The sequence below is a fragment of the Sceloporus undulatus genome, chromosome 5 (genome assembly GCF_019175285.1).
Source record: "Sceloporus undulatus isolate JIND9_A2432 ecotype Alabama chromosome 5, SceUnd_v1.1, whole genome shotgun sequence".
Classification (NCBI taxonomy): domain Eukaryota; kingdom Metazoa; phylum Chordata; class Lepidosauria; order Squamata; family Phrynosomatidae; genus Sceloporus; species Sceloporus undulatus.
In genome coordinates, this window is record NC_056526.1 from 73,179,529 (window position 1) to 73,196,344 (window position 16,816).

Genomic DNA, 16,816 nt, shown 5'->3' on the forward strand with positions numbered 1-16,816 from the left:
TTGACTTCTGTCAATATTTCAAACCTGCTTCCAAATATCACAACCATAATAATAATAATAATAATAATAATAATAATAATAATAATAATAATAATAATAATAATAATTTATTTATAGCCCGCCCAATCACAAGGAATCCAGGCGGGTTACAACAGTAAAAATAAAGATAATAAAATAAAATACAATAAATAAATAAAATACAATAAAATTAAAGAGAGCGAAGTGAGTACATTCACAGTTAGGCCTGATGGAAGTTGGGCCTCTCTTTTTCACTCCCTCCCAGGTCTGATGATGATGTCATGGAGGGAGGGTTCTTCTTCTTGAGGCAAGGATTTTATTTTAATTAATTTTAATTTAATTCTTCTCATTAAATTTAAGAGAAGAATTGGTGGACAGAGTGACATAAGTCACAGTAAATGGGGAGTAGAACTAGGTAGGGAAGGCCTGCCGGAAGAGATCCGTTTTAAGAGCCTTCTTAAAGGCTGTAAGAGTAGAAATGTCACGGATCTCCTTCGGCAGGTCATTCCATAGCTTCGGAGCTGCGATGGAAAAGGCCCTCTGGGTGACTGAACTTAGCCTAGATTTTATTGGCTGAAGTAGATTCTTCCCCGAGGACCTTAGAGTGCGGGAAGATGTTGCAACATTGGAATTGCTGGTGTGAAAAGGCTGTTTGAACTAAAGTGTCACAGGAGTCATTGTGGCGTGTTCAATGTAAGTGAGCTTTACAAGTAAGGCCATTTACAATTTTGTGACTACTGGGTTGACCTTCACTTGGAGCAGTTCATTGGCAGCCACAATTCAAGATACTTGGCTCCAGGATAATTAAGGTTAGCAATGTGGAGTTCCACTGAAATAAAGATAACTTAATGCCCTATTGAGCTGAAGTGAAGTGCCATTTTGATTGGATGGGGAATTCTGTGTAAGTATTGGCTGACCATAAAGTGGACGAGGAGTAGAAAGAGAAGGAGAAAGTTATATACCATCCAGTAGCAAAGGAATCAAAAATATGATCATAACCAAGGCATGGCTTCTCTGGTTTTCTGCCTGGGCATAACTAAAATTATCAAAACAGAAGGGAAAGTGACACTAACCACATTACTGCACTACATTCTTATAGTGCTGCTATTCCACTTTTACTGCTCTGGCTGCCTCTTGTTGCATTCTGAGGTCTGTAATTCAGTGAGGCCTAAGAGCTCTCTAACTGAGAATTCTAAATGCACTCCTTAAACTGCAAATCCCAGAATGAAAAGGAAGCAGCCAGAGTAGTTAAAGTGGAATAGCAGCACTATGAAGTTTATCAGACGCCTTACTTTCTGCCATGCTCATGTCACATAAATGTCACCGATCTGCGATGGGAGTCTCTGGTGGGATCATGGATGGTGCTACGCTTCCGTTTTCGTCATGGAAGTGTTATCGTGTTTTAAAAAGGGCCCTTTTAACATAACAATTTAATCTGCTTACTCTGATCTCTCTGAAATGCTGCTTCCTCTGATCTCCATCCACACAGAAATGGCTGTCTAGCAGGGTGGGAGGCTGCCAGACTGAAAGGCTGGATTTTGGGAAGAGGTTTTGCACTGGGAAATGTATCTACATGATGCTGACATAGTATTAAGGTTGCTATTTTTTTTTTAAACTCCAGAACAAAAACAATCATGACTAATGGAAAGCTAAGAAGCGATACAGGTCATGTGTGCTTTAATATGGGAGTTTTTACAACATTTGTTGATACTAAAACATACAAAGAGGTTTAAAATACAACAATTTCCCAACAAATAATTAACAAAAATGACATCCTATTTGAAAAACAGACAGAAATAAAATGCATCACTTGAAGCTCTATGATATGGTGGACTTAGATAAATTAATGACATTGATCAAAGACTAAACATTAAATGTACTTACAGAAGACTGGAAGGACTTGATCAAATTTTGGAAACAGATTTGGGGATAAACTGTGTTTGATTTTGAAGATCGACTGGCAGCAATGTGAAACATTCTTGCTCATCCTGTCTAACAAACTTAATGTCTATAGTTATAAAATATACACTGTCTCAGCATTATATATTAATACGTAACATATTAGCATCTCAAATGTTTTTGGCTATTTAGTTTTTGTACCTCCACAGCACATTATTTCAAGGCTGAATATTTGAATTTTTTTTTTGTTTTACTGACAAATGAAGCAGTTAACTAAGATGATGGAAATACACACCTCAAGTACCATATTGTATAAATTTAAAAGACCTTATGAAGGTGTAGTAGGAAGTGGAAGAAAACAGCTCAGATATAGGGAAGGACAATGTAAGATTATAGGAAACCAACTATAGGAGGGAAAGAAGTCAAATAAGAAGTTAATAATTGGAAGAAGACATAACTTGGAATTGAAGGTTATACAAAATGGGCTTGTGTATATGTTATCCATGGATGTCCCTTACACAATTATGTAATTTGTCTTTTAAAAATACTAAATATTCATTAAAAAAGAGAATAAAAGAAACAAAATTAATCACCAATCAACAATTCTATCTGAATAACAATTCCATCTGTCAGTTGCATTTCAAACATATTCTTTTCAGTGGCATGTAAATGTCAGCTGCTCCAGATGGAGTCAAATGGAGGTTTACCTAAATTATGAATCATGCCCTTAAAATATGTTATTAAATACATTATTATTCCATGTATAATTCTTTATTTCAATTGTCTCAGCATGTATGGTAACTCACAGTTGATTTCGTAAACAAACGTATGTAGGAAAATAATCCACTTCCCAGATTTTCTGACTCCAGGCTGAAAACTTCATATAATTGCAAATTCAAACCTGGGTGCAAATGTCCATTTAAAAAGCTATGAATAAATACTTAAATAAAGGTAAAAGCTGTAATGGTTTCCAGAGTTTGCTTTTTGTAGAAGTTCAAACATTTAGAAAAGGGATTGGCCACAGGTGGTTACAGGGCAGTTTTTCAGTCCCAATAGAACCTAGGTAACTTCAGCTAAGGATTAGGGACTGGGAGACTGGACTGGAAAAAAACTACTGAACAAAACACTAGGTTCTCCACTTATGTTCCATTGATTTTGAAGGGTTTGACCCTTCAAAACCAAGGGGACAACTTAGTCAGGATATGATTGACTTCTCAGCAAGCCCAAGAAGCTAGCTAAATCTGGATCCAACACAATGGCAAACTATTTCAGAAGATTGAATAGGGCAGGAAAAAAAGTCAACACTTATTGAAACAAATCGCTCTCCAGAAAAGGCAGACAGGCAGGCACTGAGAATAACTAAAACTAAAATTCTAAATTTAAAATTCAGTTAATTTCCTAACATTTAACTCCTTACACTAGGTCAAAGTAACTCTGTCTCTGTGTTGTGTGCCTTCAAGTCATTTTCAACTTATGATGACCCTAAGGTGAACCTATCACAGGATTTTCTTGGCAGGTTTCTTCAGAGGGGGTTAGCCATTGCCATCCTCTGGGGCTCAAAGAATATGACTTGCCCAAAGTTATTCAGTGGTTTTTAAAAGATGGAGGGAAAGAGGAACAATGTTTGCATAAATTAACATTAATTATAAGCATAATGAGAGGTATGGGTCTCCACAGTTTGTTTATTAAAAAAAAATAAACCATACTTGGAAATTGAATGTACAAAAGCAAAACCCCTAGAATCCATTTCTGGCACAACATTTGAAGTGCATTATGGATGCTTTGGCCTATTCCTTTTTTTTTTTTAAATGGATGCTGTTCTAAAAGCTATGCCTTCATAATTCAAGCCAACCTCTGTGGCTACTGGAAAGGTCTCATTTTATCAAAACAGGTGTTGAAATAGCTCCTGTATTTATTTAATACTATAGAGCTAGAAGAGATGAAGGCTATAAAAATACTCATCCTGGCTACTTCAATTGAATTTTCATGAACAATAATATGTGTGTATGTATGAGTGTGCACACATACATGTGTCTCTGCCTGGTTCATCAATCATTCTAGCTTGAAATGAGAGGTGGTAACACCTTCTCTTTCAAGAACAGCAGATGGTGGGATTAATTGGCTATTCATCCTGAGTAATGCTTTTGGTAAAATGATAATGAAGTCATTAGCTTCTGTGATAGATAAGTATCCTTACAAACAAGTAAAATGTTGATAACAGATCAGTATGTCAATGACTGGCAAGAAAGCAAATTATACTTGGCAGTTGGGGGTTTCCATGTGAATATACTGGTGAATCTGCATTTGTTTTTAGTCCAAATTTTAAAGGAGCTATTCTTATGAACCCACTTTGGAGGATAGGGTTCAGCACACAGGATAATTATCTGAGTGTTCAGACTAAAAGATGGCATGGAAGCTATCAGTCACCATTGGAAAGTCTGTCTCAGAAGCTTCTCTTACAGGGTCCAGGCTAAAACACCTGGATGTAGCTAGCAATATTATACTATTTCTTTCAGAGAACTGTTCATGCAGGTTGATACAGTGGAATATTTGTATCTAGTTTTCAACTACTGGAGAATAATTATTGCAGTTATCTTGCTAGCCGATCTCCAGATTTAGCATCTGATTGAGCAGCTGGCAAGTTGACCTAAAGGAGACACAGATAATTCAATCAATTGACTTATAAAACCATCATAATGATAAGGAAGCAAGAATAGATTAAGGACATAAAAAGTTTCCATTTGTTTGAAATCTGTTTTAGAAAGGTTGGCTGACTTGAGGCAACAGACAAGATGACACCCCTGTTCCTATCATGTATTTATTAAAAGTATTTATTAATCACTTTCCTGTCTGCTATAGTGATGTAAAATAATATACAACCTGGATGGTGAAATGTGCTGATGATGGAAAGTCCAATAAACTAAAGTTGAATCATGATAAGATGAAAGTTTTATGGTTTGGTGAATTCTGGGCCAGGGAACTGGGTAAGTGGTGTGTCCTAGATGGAATTGCACTTCCAATGAAGAAGCTGATGCATAACTTGACAATACTTCTCAGTTTGCAGAACTCACCAAATGTCCAAGTGGACTTGGCTCAGACTTGCTGGGATTAGCTTTGACTGGTTGCTGTGTATAGCCTTTCCTGGACAGGGAAGGATAACCTAGCCACAGTAGCTGATGTACTGGTGGTGATTTCTCTCATAGATTAATGTGAAGTGCTCTGTGTGGAGCTGCCCTTGAAGTAGTGATGTAAAGAATATTCTTCAAAATTCGAAAACAGTAGAAATATCTCTTATTTGGAGATTTCGAAAGCATTTTAAAGAGAAGAAATTCTGAGCACTTCTCGATGCATAATAATTGGCAATGAGAGTGCAGAATATCCATGAGCGAGAGAGTGTGACTTATCCAATGTCATCCTGTGGAGTTACATGGCTGAGCTGGGATTCCACTCTAGTCTCCCACTTCACCATAGAAATTCACTGGGTGACATTGGGCAAGTCACATGTTCTCAGCTTCAACTCTAACTCCTAGGTATTCCTTCATGGTAGAAAGGGGGGCTTGGATCACCCCTGGGAATCACTTTGAATGCTAGGTTTTATCCATGGCAGAATTCCTGCCATTGCACCCAGACTCTTCACCCCTTCTTGAGAATTCCTGCTTGGCAGAAGAGCATTGCCATTTGCCACCCCACCCCAACCCTCCCCTTCTCATCTCTGAGGGTCACACTGTCTGAGCTTCAGGGGCAGCCCATGGCAAAACCCCTATTTATGCCAAGAAAATGCTTGGTTTGTCCCATCTTCCAGTGCTATCCTGATGTTGAACAGGGGCCAGACTACATGTCCTCTAGGAGCCTATGTATTCCTATGTATTACTTCATAGAAGAAGGGGGTTGGACTGGATGGTCCTTGAGGGTCCCCCCAACTCTACTATTTCTTGTTTGGGCTTCAATCAAAGTTTATTTGTTGAGATTGTCTTCCCCCCCCCCCCTTTTGTGTGTGTGCCTTCAGGTTTTTTTCAAGCAGAAGGCATCCAACTCCATCCTGGCCTCCGAGGGGAAGAGAAGCGTGAGCCAATGCCAACAGGCCTCCCTAAAGGAACTGAGCCCTTCCCAGAAGGCATCCAACTCCATCCTGGCCTCTGAGGGGAAGAGAAGGGTGGGCCAATGCCATCGGGCCTCCCTAAAGGAACTGAGCCCTTCCCAGAAGGCATCCAACTCCATCCTGGCCTCCGAGGGGAGAGAGGGTGGGCCAATGTCATTGGGCCTATCCTTAAGAAACAGAGCCCTCCATCTGTCCATCTGCCTTGGTCCAGGCTTCAGAGGGAGAGATGAACTCCAGGACCTGATCCCCTTCCCCACAACCATTCTCTTCTCCCTTTGTGTCACGTCTTCTTAGATTGTAAGCCTGAAGGCAGGGAACCGTCTAATTAAAAGATTTTATGTACAGTGCTGTGTAAATTTACAGCGCTATATAAATAAAGCTTAATAATAATAATAATAATAATAATAATAATAATAATAATAATAACAGAGGAATGCTCTTTAAACATCTTCCAAACTTCCTTTTGACATGGTAATTGAGTTTGATATGCAAATTAAATTAGCACCAAGACATGAAATTAGCATAAATCTTCGAATTGTCTTTTATTGTCATTCGGGAAATCTGTGAAAAATACTTCTATGAATATTTCTATGAAGCCAGTACATCCCCCCCTTGTGCCAATATATTCACACTTGTGGAAATTGCATGCATTTTGACATTTTTTCAGTCTAGATTTTATTCCTGTGTGTGTGTTTTACTGTTTCTGTGAATCCAGTATATGTCCACTAACAAAGCAATGGCCACTTTCCCCACCAAATATCTCTCAATGGTCAGCAATGGACATTTCCCTCCGCTGGACCAAGGCTTCCAGGGACTACTTTCTGTGCCATTGTGATGCGTGCGCTGAAGGCGGAAGGTTCCAGGCTGTCTTTGGCCAACTGCCAGCCTCCATAGACTTCTCTGGTCAGAAGTGAAGGGAGAGCCAGGCTCAAGTAGTTAGAGCAACCGGGGGCCAAAAGAGACTTAAAAACGCCTTTCAAAGAGGAAAAGAGAAACAGCTAGAATGCTTCTGAAAGCTGTAGCTATTTCCTAAAGTTAACTAAGGAATTCTAAGCTGATCAGTTTATAACTCTGAATACTGGCTATTACTTATTGGCTCTTATCAAGGGTTAGGATGGCAATGAAAAGAAAGAACAGAAAACCGAAGGACGGAGGGGAATTTGGGCTAAGTTCAATGGCTTCTCCCAAGCAGAATGATTCAATGGGATTTGTGCAAGTGGATTGGTTTCCCAAGCGTCTGTTGGTTTCTGCTGAGGTTAGTATTATTTCTTACAGTTAGAATTAACAAGTCGTTTAAGGTTTTAATTTCAGAAGAGAAAGAAAGAAATTAAGAAAGGAAGGAAGGAAGGAAGGAAGGAAGGAAGGAAGGAAGGGTAAATGGATAAGAGACAATACTTTGGTATTTAAGTCCTGAAAGGAAAATTTATGCAAGTAAGAGTTTAAAAACCAAAACTAGGGGGGAAATAGTAATGAGGAGGGAATGAGGAGAAGTACTAAAAGAGAATTAATCAAAATAGAGTAACAAAATTGGAAACAATCCAGTAGCTCCTTTTTATCTGATGAGAGTTGGTTCCAAGACCATCACCCCCCCCCCCCCCCAAATTTGGGATCTTGCCCATATTCCAGGCCCCTCTTGGTCTGGGATTCCCTGGCAGCAAAAGAGTGATTTTGGGCCTCCTTTGCTAGCCTTGCAGGGTCCTTTCTGGGGAGCAAGTGCCACCTCTTTGGGACGGATGCCAGTCCCTGTGCCAGTTTCTGGATGTTCGCGGGCGAAGGCAACTGAACAGTGAGTGACCCGCCGAGAAGTTGCCATGATTGGGCTTTGGATGCATTTGGGGACCTTGTTCTAATGCCTTCCTTTGCAGGGATTTCACATCAACAATTGTGCAGGAAATGTGTGACTTGAAATGCTGTTTTTGTGGTAAAATGCTCTTTGGAAATGTTGGGAGGGGGGCACTGAAGCCTTTAATGTCTTGGTCCACACGCCAGCAAGCCCCCTTTGCATTTGGTCCCTTATTCACTTTGATCTATGGGTGACCCTCTTTATTGCGTTGCTTTTGTGTTGTTTTGTGTTGAGGGGCGGGGGCTTCTCTGCTTTCCTGGTTTTGCAACAGTTGACCGTCAAAACAAGGCCTTCTCTCCATGATCGGTCAGAGAAGGTCTTTGGGGTTACTGGAGGGACTGGGGAGCACTGGGGTCTGGAGGCTGCTTTTCCCAGATCTGGAGGCAGTGTCTCAGATGCAAGAGGTTCAGGCTTCAAGGGACCCAAGAGCAGGTGAACCCTCTATTCTCTCTTTCCACCCAGGAATAACAAGGTAATGCTTTTGTATGTTGTGTGTCTTTGTGTATGGGGTGCTTCTCTCCTGTTCTGGCATTCTAGCAGCTCCTGTGAAGAATCCACACAACCGTTGTCAGAAATTGTGGCTTAATGATCAGGTAAGCCCTCTTTTCTATTTTTCAATAGCAGTAAATACCAACAACAACAGAGTTTTAGGGAGAGATCCCGCACAAGACAAAGATCCATGGTGTATTTTAAAGGCAGTAAGGATGCTAGGAAGGACATTTCTGCAATGTCTCACTACTGTTTTAAGGCTGCAAAAAGTGAATATGCTGAAACAGTTGAGATTTTACTCTCTTTTCCTGAGAGAATGCACAAAAAATCCTGAGATTTTCTCCCGATGTGTAAATGTGGTTTTTGCGTATTTCTGTGAGGCCAGTATATTCCTGATCCCTCTCTGAATAAATCAGTGGGATCTGTATCAGTGCTTTGATTTACTAGTGTCTGTTGATTTCTGCTATAGTTAATATTATCTACTACAGTTTGGATTAACAAGTGGTTTAAGACTTTAATTACAGAAGGAAGGAAGGAAGGAAGGAAGGAAGGAAAAAGGTAAATGGATGACAGATGATACTTTGTTTTTTTCAAAGGAAATTTTGATTTATGCTGTGGTTTGGTTTGCTAAATGCCTGTTGCTTTCTGCTGTGGTTAATATTATCTACTACAGTTAGGATGAGCAAAAGGCTTAAAATTTTAATTACAGAATGAAAGAATGAATGAATCAATGAATCAATGAAGGGAGGGAGGGAGGGAGGGAGGGAGGGAGGAAGGAAGGAAGGAAGGAAGGAAGGAAGATAAATGTATGACAGATAATACTTTGCTTTATATTTATATTTCTGCTGTTTCTGGAAAGAGGGGAAAGCCCCTTATCTAGTACAGTTTGGTGGCTTGCCCTTATGTTCTGGAGAAAAGTTATAGTATTTGAGGAAGGCTTAGATCTCCTTCAACACAAGAGAATTGTGTTTGTTCCTGGTCCAAGTGTGAAACAATGAAAGTTGCATCTCTTGGCCTCTCCTCATCTCTTCTCTCCTATCTGGGATTGAATCTTGCTCCTAGGTCTGTCTTGCTAAGGCTAATGGAGATAGCTTTCTCTGAATTGCATTTGCGTTCTTATGTCTCCCCCCGGCCCCCCACTATTTTATTTATTTATTTCATTTATATCCCGCCTTTCTCCCCAGAGGGATCCAAGTCAGCTCACAGATAAAACCTTTAAAATTGTTATAAAATTCAAATAATTACTGCGTCTATATATAAAATCACATAAAATATGACCCACATGTTAAAAACAGACTAAACAGCCACCTGCTCAACGAAACCATCCTGCTATGCCTTATGTGAAGAAAAAATAAAAAGTCATAAAACCATATTCCTTGGCGGCAAAAGGCCAGCAGGGAGAGGGCCAGCCGAGGCTCCGGAGGAAGGTCCTTATTATTTCAGAGGATGGGAGCAGGCCCCGAGAAGGCTCTCTCTCGCGTCCGCACCAGGTGAGCCTCTGGTCTTGATGGGAATGAGAAAAAGCCTTCTCCTTCAAATCTTGGGGTTCTTGTAGGTTCATATGGGAAGATACGGATTCTCAAACAGTCTGAACACAAGCCAGGTAGGGCTTTATAGGCTATCATCAGCACTTTGAATTGTGCCTGGAAATGAACAGGTAGCCAGTGGAGCTGTTTTAACAAGGGAGTTATATGCTCCCTGTAACTGGCACCGGTCAGCATTCTGGCTGAGGCGTTTTGAACCCAGTGAAGTCTTCAGTCAATTTCCAAAGGCAGCCCCAGTTAGGGTGCATTTCAGTAGTACAAACGGGATGTAAGCAAGGCATGTGTCACTGTAGCCTGATCTGATGTCTCAAGGAACGAACACAGCTGGCACACAAGCTTAAGCTGTTCAAATGCACTCCTGGCCACTACTGAGACCTGGGCATCCAGGCTCAGATTGGAGTCCAGGAAGATCTAAGATCTCAAGGAACGGGCAGAGGTGGCATACATTTTTGGATGTGCAAATGCACTCCTGGCAACTACTGAGTCATGGGCATCCAGGCTCAGAGAGGAGTCCAGGCAGATCTGATGTCTGAAGGAATGAATGCAGATGGCACATATGTTTAAGATGTGCAAATGCAGTCCTGGCAACTGCTGAGACCTGTGCATTCAGGCTCAGATGGGAGTCCAGGCAGATCTGAGATCTCAAGGAACATATGCAGATCACACATAAGTGTAAGATGTACAAATGCACTCCTGGCAACTGCTGAGACCTGGGCATCCAGGCTCAGAGAGAAGTCCATACAGATGTGACGTCTCAAGGAATGGATGCAGATCACACATAAGCTGAAGATGTGTAAATGCACTCCTGGGCACTGCTGAGACCTAGCCATTCAGCCTCAGAGAGGAGTCCAGGCAGATCTGACGTCTCCAGGAATGGATGCAGATGGCACATAGGTTTAAGATGTGCAAATGCACTCCTGGCCACTTCTGAGGCCTGGGCATCCAGGCTCAGAGTGGAGTCCAGGCAGATCTGACATCTCAAGGAACAGATGCACATGGCACTACGTTTAAGATTTGCAAATGCATTCCTGGTCACTGCTGAGACCTCGGCATCCAGGCTCAGAGAGGAGTCCAGGCAGATGTGATGTCTCAAGGAATGGATGTAAATCGCACATAAGTGTTAAATGTGCAAATGCCCTCTTGGCAACTGCTGAGACCTGGGCATATAGGCTCAAAGAGGAGTCCAGGCAGATCTGACGTCTCAAGGAACGGATGCAGATGGCACATAAGTTTAAGATGTGCAAATGCAGTCCTGGCAACTGCTAAGTCCTGGGCATCCAGGCTCAGCAAGAATTCCAGGCAAATGTGATATCTCATAGAATGGACGCAGATGGCACATACATTTAAAATGTGCAAATGAATTCCTGGCAACTGCTGAGACCTGGGCATCCAGGATCAAAACAGAGTCCAGGAGCACGGACAAGCTGGGAGCCCAAGATTTCAGGAGGAGTGAGACACCATCAGCACAGACAAAGCTCCAATTCCCTGATCTGCCTTATGACTGACCAGGAACATCTCTACCAGAAGGATACCATGGCAGCCAGAAGGATACCATAGTCAATGGTATTGAAAGCCACAGAGAGATCCATCAGGACCAACAGGGACACATTCCTCCTGACCAGTTTCCTGCAGAGGTCATTCACCAAGGTGGCCAAAGCTGTCTCTATCCCATAGTCAGGTTTGAAGCCAGATTGAAATGCATCTAGACAATTTGTTTCGTCCAGAAACCCCTGAAGCTGGGAGGCCACCACTCACTCCAGAAACTTACCCAAGAATGGAATAGTAGAGATTGGCTGGTATTTATCTAGAACAATGGGATCCAGGTTTGACTTTTTAAGCAATGGCCTCACGACAGCCTCCTTTAGAGAAGATGAATTCCTGTTGCCTTGGCAGGTGATCCTGTTGAAACCCTGGCACATCTCTGGGATAGAGAAATAGCCAGGGCAATGGACTCAATTGCTCCTAAGTATACCTTCCCTTCAAGTGCAGCCAAATATGCCCCCTGTTTAACTAGAGATCTGGTGGTGAGAAAACCAGTGAGAAGGAGACTAGAGCAACGATGGCAGAAAATAGAAACTAAAAACGGCTATGGCCCATTGGAAGGCCTATGCCAATGCAATGGAGGCAGCGAAGAAATGATACTCCTGTGGCATCACTGCGCCTCCCCAATTTCATCCAGCAGATCTGCCCTGAGTGGTCAAGGGCCTTCTACATTCTGTCCTCCAAGATTTTATTTGAAGCAGTTGAATGATTAAGACTGACTATATTTCAGACAAAAGGAAGATCCAATTGGATGTGAAATGCTCTTGCAAAAGCCAACATGTTCCCTGGGGATACTGTGCCATGCTGTGACCACTAGGCTTTTGCTACTGGCCAGCATCTTTCTCCTTCCATGCAAGTAAGTGAAGCAACTTCTCCCCCTCCATTTTCTCTCTTTCTCTGGGGGATGAGTGTACTAACATGAAGCTCTGCTTATATTTCAGACAGAGGGAAAAACCAATTTCAAGTGAAATGCTTTTAGTCCCTGGGGATACTGTGCCATGCAATGACCACTAAGCTTTTGCTACCAGCCAGCATCTTTTTGCTTCCATGCAAGTAAGTGGACCAACTGCTCCCTCTCAATTTTATCTCTCTTTCTCTGAGGGATGACTGTACTAACATGAATCTCTGCTTACATTTCAGACGGAGGGAAGAACCAAACTGAAGACCTGGGCATCCAGGCTCAGAGTGGAGTCCAGGAAGATCTAAGATCTCAAGTATCGGGCAGAGCTGGCATACATGTTTTGGATGTGCAAATGCACTCCTGGCAATTGCTGAGTCATGGGCATTCAGGCTCAGAGATGAGCCCAGGCAGATCTGACTTCTCAAGGAACGGATGCAGATGGCACATGAGTTTAAGATGTGCAAATAAACTCCTGGTCACTGCTGAGACCTCGGCATCCAGGCTCAGAGAGGAGTCCTGGAAGATGTGACGTCTCAAGGAACGGGCACAGATGGCACACATGTTTAAAATTTGCAAAAGCACTCCTGGCAATTGCTGAGTCATGGGCATTCAGGCTCAGAGAGGAGTCCAGGCAGATCTCACATCTCAAGGAATGGGCGCAGATAACACATACGTTTTAGATCTCCTGGCAACTGCTGAGACCTGGGCATCCAGGATCAGAGAGAAATCCAGGCAGATCTGACGTCTCAAGGAACGGACGCAGATCGCACATGAGTTTAAGATGTGCAAATGCACTCCTGGCCACTGCTGAGACTTGGGCATCCAGGCTCAGAGCAGAGTCCAGGAGTACAGACAAGATTTCAGGGGGAGTGTGACACCATCCAGCACAGACAAATCCCTAGTTCCCTGATCTGTCTTACGACTGACCAGGAACATCTCTACCAGAAGGATACCATGGCAGCCAGAGGGATACCATGGTAAATGGTATCAAAAGCCACTGAGAGATCCAGCAGGACCAACAGGGACACATTCCTCCTATCGAGTTCCCTGCAGAGATCATTCATCAAGGCGACCAAAGCAGTCTCCGCCCCTAGCCAGGTCTGAAGCCAGATTGAAATGCATCTAGACAATCATCCAGAAACCCTGAAGCTGGCAGGCCACCACTCGCTCCAGAACCTTGCGGAAGAATGGAATGGTAGAGACTGGCCAATATTTATCCAGAGCAGTGGGATCCAGGTTGGTCTTTTTAAGCAATGGCCTCACAACAGCCTCCTTTAGAGAAGATGAATTCCTGGTGCGTTGGCAGATGATCTTGTTGAAACCCTGGCACATCTCTGGAATAGGGAAATAGCCAGGGCAGTGGACATGATTGCTCCTAAGCATACCTTCCCATGAAGTGCAGCCAAATATGCCCCCTGGTTAACTAGAGAGCTGGCGGTGAGAAAACCAGTAGGAAGGAGACTAGAGCAACGATGGCAGAAAATCCAAAAAAAAATGGGCTAGGGCCCATTGGAAGGCCTATGCCAAGGCAATGGAGGCAGTGAAGAAATGATACTTCTCTGGCATCACTGTATCTCCCCAATGTCATCCAGCAGAGCTGCTCTAAGTGGTCAAGGGCCTTCTACTTTTTGGCCTCCAAGATTTTATTTGAAGCAGTTGAATGCTTAAGACTGACTATATTTCAGATAAAAGGAAGATCCAGGTGTACGAGAAATGCTCTTGCAAAAGCCAACATGTTCCCTGGGGATACTGCGCCATGCTGTGACCACTAGGCTTTTGCTTCCAGCCAGCATCTTTCTGCTTCCATGCAAGTGAGTGGACCAACTTTTCCCCCCTCCATTTTTTCTCTCTTTCTCTGGGGAATAAGTGTACTAACATGAAGCACTGCTTATATTTCAGACAGAGGGAAGAACCAATTTCAGGTAAAATGCTCTTGCAAAAGTCAACCTGGTCCTTAGGGATACTGCTCCGCACTGTGACCACTAGGATTTTGCTACCGGCCACCATCTTTCTCCTTCCATACAAGTGAGTGGACCAACTTGTCCCCCTCCATTTTTTTCTCTTTCTCTAGGGAATGAGTTTTCTAATGTCAAGCTCTGTTTATATTTCAGACAGAGGGAAGAACCAATTTCAAGTGAAATGCTTTTAGTCCCTGGGGATACTGTGCCATGCTGTGACCACTAGGCCTTTGCTACCAGCCAGCATCTTTCTCCTTCCATGCAAGTAAACAGACCAACTTCTCCCTCTCCATTTTCTCTCTTTTTGTCTGGGGGATGAGTGTACTAATATGAAGCTCTGCTTATATTTCAGACAGAGGGAAGAACCAAACTCAAGACCCGGGCATCCAGGCTCAGAGTCGAGTCCAGAAGGAAGTTTCCCAATCTGCGAGACTGAAATCTCAGGGGAAGTGTGATGCCATCCAGGACAGGCAAAGCCCCAATGAAGAATGTAGCCATTCTATGAAGAATCCACAAAACTGTTTGTCCAAAATCATCCCAGACCTGTTCCCATTGCGGTTGAACGATCAGGTAAGTTATCTTTTCTTTATTTCAAGCGCAAGTCTTAACAGATACCAAGAACAGTGTGTTAGGAAGAGATGCCTATCAAAACCAATCGCAAGGATGCATCTTAAAGGCAGTAATGTTGCTAATAAGAAGGCTTCTGCAACGTCTTAATAGCCCATCATGTGACGTGATGGTGGAGATTTTAGGGTTCAGGAGCATGCAGCAACCTCACACTCACGAACTCTAATACGTATGGGCAAATGCCGCCTTGGTGGCGTTGCAGGGAGGAGCTCCATTTCAGAGCTCCTTTTTGGGCTGGATTGTTGTCACAGCTGTGTAGTTGCCGTGGAACAATCCCGAGGATAAAGGAGCGGCCGCTGCTCACCCCTTTCTTCTAATCTGTACAGGGCCAGTGACTGTCTTTAGGTTGCAAAAAGTGAATACCTGAAACATTTGAGGCTTTATGTCTCAAATATTGTTGTTTAAACTCTGTCAGGTTTTCTTTTTCCTGAGAGAACACTCCTTATGTGTTCTCTCAGGTTTTGCTTTTCCCCTTGTTGCATTGCCAGAAAAAAAAAAAAAGCAAAAGGCGCTGGTGGTTGGCACTCCTGGTTTCCAGGATGGGGTTCAAGTCCCTACGGAGCCCTTACTTTCCTCCCAATGCAACTCTCTTCTCCTCTTTCTGCCTTTTCCTATTTCACAGACAGTGGTCCCTCCACATTCCCTAGGATTTGGGACACAGGACCCTTGAGATAGTGGGAAAACTGCAAAGAAAAGCAAACATTTATTTTTTCCTGAAAGAATACCTCTCTAGGAAGATGTTTGTCAGGGGGTTGTATTTCATTTCCTCTGTCTATCTTTTCCTATTTCATGTACTTCCTTTGTAAGGAATAGACAGGCTTTGTGCACCAAGAAACTAATGACAGCATAGTGTGTATGTGTGTGTTGTGTGTGTTTCTGATAATTTCAGGGAACAAAAGGAGCCCATCTGAGGAAGAAAGCGTTCAGAAAGCGCAAGGAGGAAACTTTTCGTGCAACTATCTGGAAACAGATCTGGGGAAAATGAAAGAGGATGGTTGCACACCTGCCTCTATGGTCGCAACTCATGTCACAAGGAGGACACTCGCCAATAAACCAAAATGTGCCTGCTTTCTATTAAAGTTTCCTTTTTGTAAGTTAAGATGGAGGATTTTGACAGAGAAGCTTCAAGATGTAATATTACATAGTGCAATATAAATTGCTTGAAATTACTACTCTGGGGGGGCCAGGGATGGATTCACCTAGAAGCAAAACAAGCATGGAGCTTTGAGGAGAGGTGGGAAAGAAATAAAAATAATTTTTCATGTATTATTATCATCAAGGAAAGGAAGAAACAGAAATTTTCCATTGCTAAAATTGTAATGCAATTGCTCCTCTTCTTCTTCCTGGAGAGAAGTGACCAGTGGGATGTCCAGTGGGACTCACTCCTGGGCTCAGTGCTATTCAACATCTTCATCAATAACTTGGATGACAGAATTGGGGGCATACTCATCAAATTCAATACAGTCTGGGAATATGTGAATGAGGGCTTTCTTTCTACTGTTCTGACTGTGGAAATCTCCTCCTCTTGAAGACCAAACTGACAATGGTCTGGTTTTCTTTCTGGCACCAGGTGTGAACATAGCTTTTTATTTGACATTTAACAATTTTGCCCCAAATTGTACAAGTTTGAAACTGTTTTAATTGGTTTTAATTGTTAAATTATTTAATATATTTTGTTTTAAATTTAAATTATTCTACATTGTTCAGCATTGATTTGATCTGTATCACATCCTCATACCCTGTAATACAGGGTAGGATGTAAATATTTTAATACATGTGTTCTTTCAACACAAAAGTCAATTTTAAAAATTAAAGGTCAAATATTGTTTTGACTATCCTCTGGAAGCTCCACAAGGATAGACCCCATCTTACTTAGAATCACAGAATCATAGAGTT

The 16,816-nt window shown here is 42.3% G+C and overlaps 1 protein-coding gene across 1 annotated transcript in view; it reads left to right on the plus strand.

Annotated features, from left to right (window-relative positions):
* Window positions 1–15,905, plus strand: part of LOC121931643 (hyaluronidase-4-like) — a 40,339-nt gene extending 24,434 nt beyond the window's left edge. Inside the window, exons 5-6 of the mRNA XM_042469616.1 lie at window positions 14,650–14,863; window positions 15,810–15,905. Of these exons, the coding sequence (XP_042325550.1) occupies window positions 14,650–14,863; window positions 15,810–15,905 (310 nt within the window). The remainder of the gene's footprint in view (window positions 1–14,649; window positions 14,864–15,809) is intronic.
* Window positions 15,906–16,816: the final 911 nt, after the last annotated feature.